This window comes from Oncorhynchus mykiss, chromosome 2 (assembly GCF_057628025.1).
Source record: "Oncorhynchus mykiss isolate SJ-2025 chromosome 2, ASM5762802v1, whole genome shotgun sequence".
Lineage (NCBI taxonomy): Eukaryota > Metazoa > Chordata > Actinopteri > Salmoniformes > Salmonidae > Oncorhynchus > Oncorhynchus mykiss.
In genome coordinates, this window is record NC_143023.1 from 33,392,501 (window position 1) to 33,407,864 (window position 15,364).

Below are 15,364 nucleotides of genomic sequence, written 5' to 3' on the forward strand. Positions count from 1 at the left end.
ACATTGTTGCAGGTTTTGTAAATCACAGTTTTTCTGACTTTGAATCCCTGTGATATCACAGATTTTATTTTGGGGGTGGGGGGTGGGGGGGTCTTTCTTATTTTTTGAACTACAGATCATAGAAACACGCTGTTTTCAAATATGTAGACTGGTATGGTGCTCGAGATAATGAATATGAGGTTGGAAAGTGGCAGAACTGCCCTTTAAATTTGATCCATGGATTTGCATTTACAATTTAGATATTGCATTGATCTTTCTTTCTTGATCTCTTTCTTTATGTAATCCCCTTACGGAAAAAACACATTCATTTTACATGAGCATATGAAGTGTTCCAAAAACATGGTTTCATGCAATCACATGTGATTTTATGTGAAGTTAATAATAACACGTTACAACATGTAATAACATGAAACTACACACTTGTAAAAAAAAAGGAGCTATCTAGAACCTAAAAGGGTTCTTCCGCTGTTCCCATCAGAGAATCCTTTGTAGAACCCTTTTGGTTCCAAGTAGAAACGTGTTGGGTTCCTTGTAGACCAAAAAGTACCTGGAACCAAAAAGGGTTTTAACTGGAACCAAAAATGGTTATCCTATGGTGACAGCAGAAGAACCCTTTTGGAACCCTTTTTTATAAGAGTGCCCATGAGAAGTGTTCAAAAAACACGTTTTCACGTGATTTTACATGTGAAATTTCATGTGAAATAATGTGATTTTTCACGTGAAATAATGTGATTTTTCTGCAAGGGTTCATTCAAACGATCCATTTAGGCCTACAGGGAGTTTGAGGCATATATAGTGTTTCCACAATCACCCAACCTCAACCCAATTGAGATGGTTTGGGATGAGTTGGACTGCAGAGTGAAGGAAAAGCAGCCAACAAGTGCTCAGCATATGTGGGAACTCCTTCAAGACTGTTGGAAAAGCATTCCTAATTAATCTGGTTGAAAGAATGCCAAGAGTGTGCAATGCTGTCATCAAGGCAAAGGGTGGCTACTTTGAAGAATCTCAAATATAAAATATATTTTGATTTGCTTAAAAAATGTTGCTTACTACATGATTCCATGTGTGTTAATTCATTGTTTTGACATCTTCACTATTATTCTACAATGTAGAAAATAGTCAAAATAAAGACAAACTCTTGAATGAGTAAATGTGTCCAAACTTTTGACTGGTACTGTTTAAATATATATTTATATATAAAAAACAAGCATAACTTCTCAGAAAACCCAAAACCCAAATTCTTCTTAAAAGCAGCATGTTCAGAAAATGGTTGCTCTCTCACAAATACACTGTAGACTAGTAGGGCCTACAGCAACAACACAGTAGCCCAATGACTCCACACAGTACTTTCAGCACAAAAGCTCTCATCTGGACACTAAGAGACTAAGAGAGATTAAGACTAACTGGGCTTGATGGGACAGCTCAGAGCTTCTGCTCTTTTCTGTCCATATAGTTATCTTGGATGTGAGGAAGACGTGAGGCAGGCAAGGATCAAGGAGGGATGTGGTTAGATCAAGGCATTTCTCTGCTTTAATGTGGATTTGAATTGTGATTTTAAAGGTGCTCTTGGGTCAGGTAGATTCCCTGTATGCATTCAACTAATGTGATTTCTCAACATGATTTTGTTTAAAAAAAACTTTGTTCGGTTAAAAGATGAAATAGACAACAAAAAAAAATAGATAATAGATGATAATAAAGTCAATAATATTAGATTAATGGGGAAGAGTGGGGGGGACAGGTATACAAGGAGGGTTATTATACCAGTTTACATGTTCACCCCTCATTATAGTCCCAAGGGAAACACTGACCAAAACTATAGTTCCTACCCTGTCACATTTCTTTCTTTTAAATTTTTTAAATGTATGTTATTTGCTGGCCTGTTAATGGGGATGTTTTATAGACAAAGTTGTGGACAAAAGTGGCAAAATAGATTATGGCTTTACTAACTACAATTAAATTGCAGACTGTTGCCTGCACATGAAGGCTTCATTCTTATATAGAAATAGTTTGGCAATCGTGTGGAATCAGAGCAGCAATATATTTTATTATTTTGCTCCATTCAACCCACAGGTGTAAAAGCATTTTAAACTGACATGGATAATTACTATAATACTTTCAGAAAGGTTTCCATATCTGAACGCAATTTCAATAATCAAGTGCTGCGCTAGCAATTATGTATCAATAAAATGACTTGCAGAACTTAAAGGGGTGTGGACACACGCAGGCGTCTCTCCGCTTGTTTTCATGCGTGGGAATATTATCTCAAACTAGAATATATTTTCAGATTAATTCGCCTGAACACTAAAAGGAAATATCAAGCAAACACAAATGTTCGTGACCTGTAATCACCAAGAACAGCGGGAATTTAATTATGTTTTGGTCTACTGATCAAATTTCAGCTTTTGAGACAATGATTTTGTGCACCTGTGCACAAACATCCGTCTGAAAACAAAGCTATTTGAACACAGTTGTATGTTTACTCAACCATTGTAGGTTTTTTTTCCTCTCTTTCTCTTTCTCTTTCTCTCTCACTCACACACACACACACACACACACACACACACACACACACACACACACACACACACACACACAATGTAGACCTAAACATTTGTGGGCCTGACAAGGGTGCGTGCTCAGCCCCCTCCTGTACTCCCTGTTTACCCATGACTGCGTGGCCACGCACGCCTCCAACTCAATCATCAAGTTTGCAGACGACACAACAGTTCTAGGCCTGATTACCAACAAAGACGAGAAAGGGAAGAGATGAGGGCCCTGGCGGAGTCGTGCCAGGAAAATAACCTCTCCCTCAACATCAACAAAACGAAGAAGTTGATTGTGGACTTCAGGAGACAGCAGAGGGAGCACGTCGCCATCCACATCGACGAAGGGAGAAGGTGAAAAGCTTAAAGTTCCCCGGCGTACACAGCACCGACAATTTAAAATGGTCCACCCACACAGACAGTGTGGTGAAGAAGGTGCAACAGCGCCTTTTCAACCTCAGGAGGCTGTAGAAATTTGGCCTGGCCCCTAAGACCCTCACAAACTTTTACAGATGCACCATTGAGAGCATCCTGTCAGGCTATGTCACAGCCAGGCACGGCAACTGCACCGCTCAGCCCAACGCATCACCGGGAGCACACTGCCTGCCCTTCAGGACATCTACAGCACTCGGTGTCAAAGGAAGGTCATGAAGATCATAAAGGACCTCAGCCACCTGAGCCACGGCTTGTTCACCACACTATCATCCAGAAGGCAAGGTCAGTACAGCTGCATCAAAGCTGGGACCGGGAGACTGAAAAACAGCTTCTCTCTCAAGGCCATCAGACTGTTAAATAGCCATCACTAGCCGGCTTCCACCCAGTACCCTGTCCTGAACTTAGTCACTATCCCTAGCCTGCTATTACCTGGTTACTCATTTGCTGAACCTTAGAGGCTGCTGCCCTATGTACATAGACATGGAACACTGGTCACTAATAATGTTTGCATACTGTTTAACCCATTTCATATGTATATACTGTATTCTAGTCAAGTCCATCTTATTCAACTATTGCTGTATTTACACTATTCTATCCACGTATTCCTCCGATATTCTATAAATTTTACCCACATACTGCCCATAATGTCTATACATGCCATCACATACAGTAATATACTGTATATATACATATGTACAGTATATATTTATATATACTCCGGACTCCGACATGGCTCTTCCTAATATTTCTTTATTTCTTAATTCCATTATTTTTCTTTTAGATGTGTGTGTATTGTTGTGTATTGTTAGATATTACTGCACTGTTGGAGCTAGGAACACAAGGATTTAGCTAAACCCGCAATAACATCTGCTAGACATGTGTATGCGACCAATAAATTTTGATTTGATTTGAACTAAATTGTCCATTGATTCAGTACGTCTATTTGTGTTGGGCTGTATATTGTTTTTCTGGACTTAATGATTAAATATGCACTATGCAAAAATTGCTCCGCCATTTCCTGAATGCTCAAATTCTAATAGTTCACCTAATTTCAGTTTGTGACAAAACAAGCAAGTATAGTGTAGAGAATAACTGTACCATGTAAACCGCTGTGAAATATATTTTCCATAACCAAAAATACTGTATTATAAGCTGTTTGAAGCTGGTTTACAAAACTGAAAGTAAAAGATGCAAAAACGAAACTTAACAATGGAGAATAGAAATAACACATATAACAGACCTTCCGCTTCTTAGACTTGCTTTCAATGACAGATTTATAACCCACATTTCTAAATGAATTTGGTCGTCACCCAAAAAGTTACATATTGCAGCTTTAAAGGCATGGGTCTGGTATGCAAGGTTTTAGAAATAAGACGTTACAGAACTTCTGCAATTCAAGGTTCCATGGGGAATCTGATTTCACGCTAAGAAACGTGCCTATTTTGCCCAGCCAATTTTAGTTGCGAAACTATCCATGTACAAGACTGAATTGTAGACATTTAGTTCCCTCTACTGGATATTGTAGGTACAGTAAATGTTTTACCATAAGGATTATGGGTACAGCATCGGATAGTTTCATAAGGTTGCCTGAAGAACCACAAGGGAGACTGCATCTTGCTCTCTATCAAAATCCAGAATAAAAATTATACTATATCGTTTTGCTTTCGCAGGTGCGTTGGCATGATGCCGCGGTTTACATGTATCGCCACTTGCCGTGAGCTCGGCGGGTTGGCGAAGCGCTCATAATTATCATCGCTGGCTTACCCTTGGAATAGGACCTATTCCACAATGCCACAACAGCCCCTATGCCGTTCATTGACGTCTAGTTATACGCGCACCGCGGGTCCGCTTGGAAAATTGACCACACTATGTAGCTTGCATAACTTTCGGCGACAAAGTGGGGTTTTCTCCCATCAGAAATACAGACAATACTGCACAGAGAGCGAGAATGAACGGAAGCGCACTGGTGGCTATGGTCATCATGGCATCACAGTGATCGGCATCACTCACGTGGATCCGGAATAAAGTCCACATCTACCTGATACAACTCTATTTTTAATTGGGCATTAACAGTGTGGAATTTGACAATGGAATCAAACAGGTATGGTTTCTCAGGTGTTATATATAGGCTGCTCTTTGGTGCATCATATCCCTTATCTGATAAGGGTCATGTCAACTTTATGACAGGGTCATAACTCACTGTATTCATCACACATGTTTGGGATACTAGAAACTACACATTGGCAAACGTGAACTAGACACCTGACCTGGTCTTTGCAATAGGCACTGGTCCATGTCTCCACCATGATGTCCAATGGCAACTTTGAGGAGCTGAGAGGGGTGGTATCACCTACTCTTACCATCTATACTATTTATATTCATCTAAATGAGTCTATTGTAAAGACAAAGTGTTGTGTCCTGTTTTTAGATTCCTTGATCAGTTTTCTGATGAATCAATGGCCCATGTTATAGCCATGTCCCATAAGCTGTGTCTTATCTGGTTTCATTTCAGATAGTGGTCTATGCGCAGCAGAGGTGCAAGTCTCACTCAGAAACACAAAGAAGGCATCTAGCTACCTCATTGGACGATATTATATTTATTCGTTTTTGATTAAAATGGTATTGCTGTGTGTGTGTGTGTGTGTGTGTGTGTGCGTGTGCGTGTGCGTGTGTGTGTGTGTGTGTGAGTTAGTGTGACGCATAGCTGTGTCCTACTTCACTGTTCCTGTATATTTGTATTTTGTTAACTCTCTGTTTTCCTGCTTCCTCTTATTTTCAGGTAGGAAGTTTTGCTTCATTGTGATGAGGTTCTGGCATATGTCCACTGCTGATGTTCCTGAGGACCAGGAGGGTACCAAGATCTTCAAAATGGCCACCACTGAAGAAGACGGCCCACAGAAGAAGATAGTGACAGCTGTCTATGAATAAGCATGGCATCCAAGACTAATCAATATTAATTTCATGCATCCACATGTTTGGATTATAATTATTAAGTCTCCCTAAATTTTACTTAAATATGAATTAAAAACTTTTACGTGCTGTGTCTCTACCAATTCTTAATCTCTTACTGGATCTTGATGGATAAGCCAAGAGATTTGATGTGCGAGAGTTTGTCAATATTTTATTTACCTTCTCCATGCATGTGAACCCACAATAAGTAATGCAAACATCTAACCAGGGACTTCATTTTCTGCATCTCATAGAGAAAGGTTGGGGGAAGTATGGGAAACATACAAACCTCTACGTGAGGTAGTTAGTTATATTGTGTATAAAGAAAACACATTGTATTTGCTCTAGCTGCTTTTATAGGTTTTGTCTCAATAGTATTGTAGTGTGTTATGACAGCCATGTTGACAGTGTAGGAAATGTGTTATAACACCTCCTAAGTGCAATAAAAGTACACCTGTGTATAACCAATTGAAGAGAAGGCTTCAGTGCTGTAACCTCTGGTTTGGTCTGAATCACTTACGCGATTTGCTCCAAGCACAATGACAGGAATTAAATCCACTTCCGATCCACGGAGCAGGATCAAGCTTCTTCTCCCATTCCTGATCAGAAATCCCGTTAGGAATCGGACCACACAGTTTGGTTGTCATACCTAATACCCACCTATCTAGTTGGCCAGAATCTCACTCTCATTGGTTTAGGTCTTAAACTCTTTTCTAAAAGCCTGTCATACTTCATATGTTTCCCCTTTCGTTGCTGAGATACAGTTTGGCAGGATAAGAGAGCTCTGTTAAGATGCTTCACCTTATTTTCAAGGTGACGATGGGAAGATTAGTTTGGTTGTTTGTCAGCATTGGTTTAAATGGTCTTCCCTCAGCTGTTTGAAAACATCTTCAAAAGTATACTCTATAAAATATATTTGTCGTCACACTCTCTTACTCTCTCTCTTGCTCTCTACTCTCTCTACTCTCTCTCTGTCTCATTCACTCTACTCTCTCTACTCTCTCTCTCTACTCTCTCTCTACTCTCTCTCTACTCTCTCTCTCTACTCTCTCTCTACTCTCTCTCTGTCTCATTCACTCTACTCTCTCTCTACTCTCTCTCTCTACTCTCTCTCTCTACTCTCTCTCTCTACTCTCTCTCTACTCTCTCTCTGTCTCATTCACTCTACTCTCTCTCTACTCTCTCTCTCTACTCTCTCTCTCTACTCTCTCTCTCTACTCTCTCTCTGTCTCATTCACTCTACTTCTCTTGTCGCTTTGCAGAGGTGCTAAAACACCATAGAAAAATCTAAAGCAATTCCTATGAGATCTAATTTTAATGTGTTTCTCTCCCTCTCCTTTCATTCTTTCTCTCCCTCCCTCCCTCCATCTCTCCTCTCAGATTCCACTGGGAGCTGACCAAGGGAGCTGAACCTGATTGGACAGTCACTAACATCTGGCACTAGAAACTGATAGGGTGATTAGACAAGACCCATGAACACCTCTGTCACCAGGATACAGCATCAGACCAAGCATACACAGTATCGTTAACCTAATTCAGCTCTGACAACATTAAACTCAACAAAACGTTATTAACCAACAGGACTTCAATCAGCAGGACCATTGTACTCAGCCAAGCGCACACAAACTCAACTGAAATATTACATGTCAACAGAAGAGTCATCTTGAATCCTAGCTGCTTTGTAGGGTGGACTGGATGGAACCAGAGCCCTACAACCTGAAATACAGACCTATTATTTATTCCTAAGTTCTCCGATCTCAGGTTTGTTGGGAACAATAGACTTTCTATGAACCTCAGCATGAACAATTAGTTCAAACAATATCCCTGCTGTTATAGTTTGTCCCAGAACAAAATAAACTGCTTCACGGTGATACTGTATGACATGTTGTCTCTGTGAAACAGTATCACAGGTTAAACTGTTGTTCTGTATTTTTCAGAAACACCTTAGTTGTCTGATTATTCAGAAGTAAAATTGATACCGCGTAGCCTCTATAAAGGTAAGACACAATTAATAAACACAACAATCCTCAGCAGAAGGGGGCGATAGTGTTACACAAATCACAATATGAATTAGTGTTGGATAATAACTGGCAAGTCTCCCTATCCTCCTATAGATGTTTATATGATACACATTTTACATACGTGACCTCGGTTTAGTTTGGGAATAAACAGAGGTAGAATAGTATACACATACTGGTCCCACTTTAAAGGAAGTACAGCTTGCAAAGGCTTTATATAGCATACATAAGCACTACATAAATGCTTCACAAATAATCTATAAGCATATGTCATATTCTATAAATGTTGTAAAACCATACAAAGTGTGTAATGTCACATTTGGCAATTCACCCTACAGTGTTAATGGTTATGTCACCCTTTATACATCATTTATAGAGTAGGACAGATGCTTATAGATGATTTGTGAAGGTTTTATGTAGTGCTTATGAAGCATACAAATATCTTAAATTATGATTAAATGTCTCGAAGGAATCACAGATGTCGGTGTACTGTAACGTATTGTGCCAGGGACAAAATCAAACATCCTCTATTAGGCCGTCATTGTATACAACCATTTGTTCTTAACTGACTTGCCTAGTTAAATAGATTTTTAATCAAATACAATGTAAAACAATTACACTGACAGGCTATTGAACACTGTGTTTCATCCAATTCTGTCAGCTCTTAAATCACACTATTAATGATGCATCAAAAAGAGAGACAATTCCTTCATTAGTAAGCATTAATTCATGCATAATGAAATATGGATGGGGATTATTATAATTTCCAGGCGTGGTAATATGGACAGGTGCGTAGGGGGTTCTGGTTAGAGACGCTTCCTGGTTATTCCTAATGTGATTATGAGTGTGCATAGCTTTACTTATGTTAAAACGCTAGTGAATATGTTTATAGCATATTAGCCAATTCACCACGCCAGGGTGTCAGATTGTTAAATGGTAATTTACAGTAGTGGAATAATTCAAGTGATAAAACCCAGACAAAAAGCTAATGTGTTGTTTATTAACACGTTATCTTTCTGTGTTGTTGGGTTTCGACATGGATTAGTGTATGTACCCGGTACCTTTTATTCATCTGGTTATTCAAGTTGATATTGTTATCCAAACAATTACTTCAATATGCCAAAGGTACAGTAGGTGGGTGTTTGCGCACGCCTGTGTGTATGTGCGCACGCCTGTGTGTTTGTGTGTCTAAGGCTGTGGCCACATATTTAATTAGGATTGACAGATTAACATTATAACACTGACTTAATACAACCATAGAGTAAATATGTGTGTAAATCGAATCAAAGAGTATGACAGAATAAACAGGACTTCAAATGATAAGACTCCGATGGCATTGATGGTACTCATAATTCTCAATATTTATTTAGGTTTCAGGAGTAGATATTGTATATCATCACATGCAGGAAGGGCATTTAGTTAGCAGCAGAATTGTTTTTATTACTTATTCTAGCAACAGCTTATTGCTCTCAACCTAAGAAAATACATTACAGTCCACAATCAAAAATCATTTTAATGACCGTTAATATGACAATTAATAGTTAGTCTCAAAGAAAAAAAAGAAGTATAACACTTGTGTTGTATATGGAATATTTGAAGTACATTCTTTCATGGAATAGATACTGAGGTGGTAAAAGATACTATTCAGATTTAATTAGCTTGAATTTCCTTTAGAACGTCCCGGAAAATCTCCACACACATGTCCCCAGTGGGGTGTCTCATGGATGCCAGCTTCCTCGCCTCCGCAAATGTCTCCTCGGAAATACTTGCGCCCACATTTCGGAATATGTCAGTGATCTGAAAAGGAAATGGAGGCGGAAATAAGAATCAGAAGATCTTTGACAAGTGATTTGCTCATGCTCCGTCCTATTTCAATAACATTTTGTGTCAATCACTTCTCCAATGGCAGAATTGTTCATACCAATTATATTTTTGAAACGTTTTTCCTACATTTTGAATGCTGTCACAAAATCCCACATGGTACTGTATGTCCCAGTGCTATTCTATAAAATCTACTAAACCATATCTTTCTTTCTCTCCCTTGATTCGTCAGTGGGTTCATTGGTATTCTGTACCTCGTCTTAGGTGCGGGGACAGAAGAAGTGCTCCATGTGGACTCCCCTTAGGGAGTACAGCGTAGGAAACAGGAGGTCAAATGCTGTGGTCTGGTCACCGTAGTTAGTGCTGTCGCTGACGCTCTTGATCCGCGGGGCCACCAGGTTGGTGCGCACTGTGGGAGTCCCGTACATACGATAGTCTATGTGGAAAGATGTCATAATTATACAGTGAGATTCACACAATGTAGAGAAGCAGGGGGAAAAGGACTACCAGTCCATTGTAATGCTAAGATACAAATGTGAGAAATCGTGTGCTGAATCTCAGAGATTTTTCCCTCCCTGAATTGTTTTTGAGAATTATTTCAAATTCTTCATGCATCTTTCACCTAAATATCTATTCTTCAGCATGCTGCCCACCTCTGCAGGTTCCCGGTCCTCCGGTCTGGCCAAAGCCTCTGAGGATGCAGGTCTCACAGGGAGAGCCTCTCTCTGCATGTTATCTGGGGCGTGCTGGTCTTACTCTCTGAGGTAGAGTTGTCAATCAAAAGGGAATAGAATTACCGCCAGTACACCAATCACAGAAAATTGACTTGCATGGGAATGAGCATTCTAGTAATTATATTTCTATGCTTACACACTGTAACTGACCACTAGTCAGAATGCGCTGCTCCACTTTACTGATGGCCATTTTGTTCTTCCAGTTGAAGAAGTTGGCGAACTCCTGAAAGTTGATGAGTCCATCTTTGTCCATGTCACAGTACTCCATCAAGTCATCCAGCACCGGCCCACTCAGGTCCAGGTTAAACTGACGACACATGTCCTGCAGGTCCTCCCCGTCGATCACACCCTGACCCTTCTGTGGAGTCACACACACACACACACACACAAACACATGCACATAACACACACACAGACAGACATACCTCAGACTGAACACACTGAACAATCTCAAACTAACTTAATACTATCAAAGACAGTACAGTATGAAGATATCTAGAAACTGCTTCTCCAATAGAAATGCTTGTAGGCGATGTCATGGCGACGTTGGTTAGCTAAGCTCATGCGCAGAAACATGTCATCAGGCCTAACGGTAGTCTCGTGCCAAACTGCACATGTGCAGGCAATCAAATCAAAGGCACTCCTTCGACTTTAAGTTGTTTTTGATGAAAATTAATATGTGTCAGTTTGTCACTTTCACAACGTTGGAGAAATAACATGTTCAGCTACTTCAGACATTGGCTTGAATCTAGGCTGTGCCTTTAGATTTAAGGAAAATTAACAACTATGGAAGAATTTTTCACTTCTCCCATTGACTTGCAGACCCCAAACCCATGTCTGGTCGGTCGAGTCTGCTTCGCAAAGCATTCCCGGAAGTATTGCGATGTTGGTCCTGGGGTTTAGAAATTCTGTGATATTATCAAGTTAATACAGTAGAATTGTATATACAGTGCATTCGAAAATTATTCTGACAACTTTACTTTTTCCGCATTGTTGCATTACAGCCTTATTCTAAAATAGATTAAATTGTTGTTTTCCCTCATCAATCTGCAGACAATACCCCATAGTGACAAAGCAAAAACAGGTTTTTAGACATTTTTGCAAATGTATTAAATATTCAAAATTTACATACGTATTCAGACCCTTTACTAAGTACTTTGTTGAAGCACCTTTGGCAGCGATTACACCTTTGAGTCTTCTTGGGTATGACCCTACAGTACAAGCTTGGCCACCTGTATTTGGGGAGTTTCTCCCATTCTTCTCTGCAGATCCTCTCAAGCTCTGTTAGGTTGGATGGGGAGCGTCAATGCATAGCTATTTTCAGGTCTCTCCAGTGATGTTTGATCGGGTTCAAGTCCGGGCTCTGGCTGGGCAACTGAAGGACATTCAGAGACTTGTCCTGAAGCCACTGCTGCGTTGTCTTGGCTGTGTACTTAGGGTCATTGCTGCCACCACCATGCTTCCCCGTAGGGATGATGCCACTTTTCCTCCAGATGCTTGGCATTCAGGTCAAATAGTTCAATCTTGTTTTCATCAGACCAGAGAATTTTGTTTTTCATGGTCTAAGAGTCCTCTAGGTGCCTTTTCGCAAACTCCAAGCGGGCTGTCATGTGCCTTTTACAGAGAAGTGGCTTCCATCTGGCTACAACCATAAAGGCCTGATTGGTGGAGTACTGCAGAGATAGTTGTCCTTCTGGAAGGTTCTGCCATCGCCACAGAGGAACTCTGGAGCTATGTCAGAGTGACCATCGGGTTCTTGGTCACCTCCTTGACCAAGGCCCTTCTCCGCCAATTCCTCAATTTCTCAGCTCTAGGAAGAGTCTTGGTGGTTCCACACTTCTTCCATTTAAGAATGATGGAGGCCACTGTGATCTAGCCTTCCCCAAATCTGTGCCTCGACACCATCTTGTCTCGGAGCTCTACGGACAATTCCTTCGACCCCATGGCTTGGTTTTTGCTCTGACATGCACTGTCAACTGTGGGACCTTATATAGACAGGTGTGTGCCTTTTCAAATCATGTCCAATCAATTTAATTTACCACAGGTGGACTCCAGTCAAGAGTTGTAGAAACATCTCAAGGATGATCAATGGAAACAGGATGCACCCGACCTCAATTTCGAGTCTCATAGCAAAGGATCTACATACTTATGTAAATAAGGTATTTCTGTTTTTTATTTGTAATAAATTAGCAAAAATGTCTAAAAACCTGTTTTTGCTTTGTCATTATGGGATATTGTGTCTAGATTGATGAGTGTAGATTGTGTGTAGTGTAGATTGATTTAAAAAAAATCCATTTTAGAATTAGGCTGTAATGTAACAAAATGTGGAAAAAGTCAAGGGGTCTTAATACTTTCCGAATGCAAAAAAGTCAAGGGGTCTTAATACTTTCTGCATGCACTGTATGTAACCTTGTCGTCGTGCCTGAAGGCCTGCAGCAGGGAGTTAAAGTTGTGGAAGTTGACCTTCCTGAGGTGCTGGCGTACAGCACTGACCAGGGTGCGCTGTCTGTCTGAGCCTTTCATGTACTCTGCTGTAGGGGTGGAGTGGAGAAGGTCACCCGCATCTGTGGAGAAAGTTAAACCAAATTCTTCATCTTCAAACAATAACAGAAGAATTACATTTTGGTCACCCCTCTAGACTACATTATAGCTTTACCCATTTTTACCAATTTCATACTGACATTGTAATAGAAAACTCAATATGTGTCCTTTTATGAATATGCGTTCTTTTATTAATAAAAATTTTACTCACCAAAGCAAGATTCCAAATGTATGACCTGCTGGCACTTTCAATGTGTTTGCTATGCTATAAAAGGCTGGGAATAAGAGGAAGTAAAGCTACTGTAGTAGCTGGGCATGAGTTGTGTATACACATGTCTGGAACATATACTGAACAGGCATTTAAAGAGTTAATGTGATAGACTTACGGGTCATGCACTTTGCTAATCTGTGGCTGTATCCTTTCCCTGTCATCACATCTCTGAGAAACAAACATTGCACTGTTATGAGTATGGGAAAAAATAGCATTACACAAATCAACATTTGATGTCATGACTATTGGCAATGCATTGTGTGACATTGAATGGTGATGAGCGATGAGAAGTCGAGTGTTTTGAATAAACGTAAGGTAGGATAAGTGCTTACTTCTAAGTATCACACAACCAGTGGAGAGATTTGGAGACAATGCGTCCATCGTTGTGGTGGGGAGTAGGCACTCCGAACCTGCCGTCCTTTCCATAACGGCTCCACTTGTATTTCCTATCAACCTGTTCACCTGGGACGCAACACAGTTATGATGGATTTACCCAGGCTAAAATCAAACAGAGAAATATCGACAGGTGTGATTAACCACTGGCTATAGTGTTTCTACAGAAATGTGTCTGAAAATTATGGGTGTTAAATCAATGTGTAAAACAACATATTGAATAGCATATAAATGACTTCCAAGCCTAAATGAAGTCCCCATTTGAACACTGTCAGAACCAAAGAGAGACAAATGACCACAATACTCACTGACAAAGTAGGCATTGTGGGAGCGGATATAAGACTGGTGTCCCTCCTGAGCCTCTGTCTCCAGCTGCAGCTGGATCAGAAGGAACACACTTGTACATGAAGGCTTGTGGATATGTCTTTCAGTCATAACATGAATGTTCATGGCGACACATTGTAGCTTCTAGGGTCTTTCTTTATTGTCTGACTTACTTTTGAGGGATTTCACACCAAATGTGGCTTTGCTGGTGTCGGTGTCGAACCAATTTGGAAGCCCAGGGCTCTGATCATGTGACCTGCCCAGGGGGGCTTTTTGATTGGTGGAATACCCAGCTTCGTGGAGCTGATGTAACCTCTGTTGATAGATGGTCTTAGGTGGTGGGTTGATCACTAATCCACCATGTAGGAAATACAGAAACAAATGCGACCATACCAATCCCATTAATTAATGTGTTGATGAGCTCTACCATGTTAAATGTATCTACAGGTGTATGATCTTAATTTATGCAGTTTCCTACAGCAGGAAAACAATCCTGCAGCAACAGGAAATTTGAATTATTATGTGGATTATAATTAATGAACATTTTCTGTAGTGGTTTATACATTTTTGTTAGGGCAAATCAAGTCTGGAAATTAGAAACTTTAGAAGTATTTTTAAACCATGAATACACTACATGTTTGTATTTCCTGTTATGCAGTAAAAATTCTCAGCAAAAAAATAGGGATCAAATTAAGATCCTACATCTGTAAAATGAAAACCTGGGTTTAGTTAGCTTAAAACTCACTATGCATGTCTCTGTTTATTTAGGCCTCTACTCACCGAAATAGAAGCTTGGCTGCTCACTCCATGAACTAGAGACCTGGCAATGTCAGGGTCGTTGGCTTTCCCATGGAACACTCGGATAGTCACTGCACCTGGGCATGTTGTGTTGAGAAACATCCTCACTACTGGTGGGGTTTGGGGCTTTAAAGGGAAGGTGTGTGAGACACTGAATAGACATCCATACAAACAGACACATTCACATTTCCACCACTAGGAAACCGAGGTCTGATCTGATTGGCATTATAATTATAGGCTTACTGTGCCTGTGTTCTAGAAAAAAAACATAAACATTCTACCCTGTTATAATTACTATGGCGGGGAAAAAGTGACTCCAGCGCAAAGAGGTCAATCGAACTCTATCAAAACAATGGAATTGACATGGAAATGTGTAGGGGAAGGGCCGTGAGGGAAAGATCCCTAATCTTCTCATTGCCCCCCAGCAACATTAGTCTACATTTTGGCTATTGTTTATGTGTATTTCACACTATGTTGAGATAAAAATCGGAGTATAATGTTTGTATAGATGTTAACCCCAACACATGTTCATGTCAT

General features: G+C 40.2%; 1 protein-coding gene and 1 long non-coding RNA gene across 2 annotated transcripts; one reads left to right on the forward strand and one right to left on the reverse strand.

Annotated features, from left to right (window-relative positions):
- The first annotated feature begins 4,550 nt into the window (after positions 1 to 4,550).
- LOC118939520 (uncharacterized) lies at positions 4,551 to 6,395 on the forward strand. Its single transcript, XR_016490948.1, has 2 exons — positions 4,551 to 5,079; positions 5,758 to 6,395. It is a non-coding gene; the product is annotated as an uncharacterized LOC118939520 (long non-coding RNA).
- Positions 6,396 to 10,425: 4,030 nt separating this feature from the next.
- On the reverse strand, positions 10,426 to 13,189 carry LOC149985060 (EF-hand domain-containing family member B-like). The gene is made up of 2 exons (XM_090216736.1): positions 12,910 to 13,189; positions 10,426 to 10,858 (listed from the first exon to the last, which is right to left on the reverse strand). Exons 1-2 carry the CDS (start codon positions 13,021 to 13,023, stop codon positions 10,619 to 10,621), a joined length of 354 nt encoding a protein of 117 aa, XP_090072862.1. The 5' UTR covers positions 13,024 to 13,189; the 3' UTR covers positions 10,426 to 10,618.
- Between the last annotated feature and the right edge of the window lie 2,175 nt (positions 13,190 to 15,364).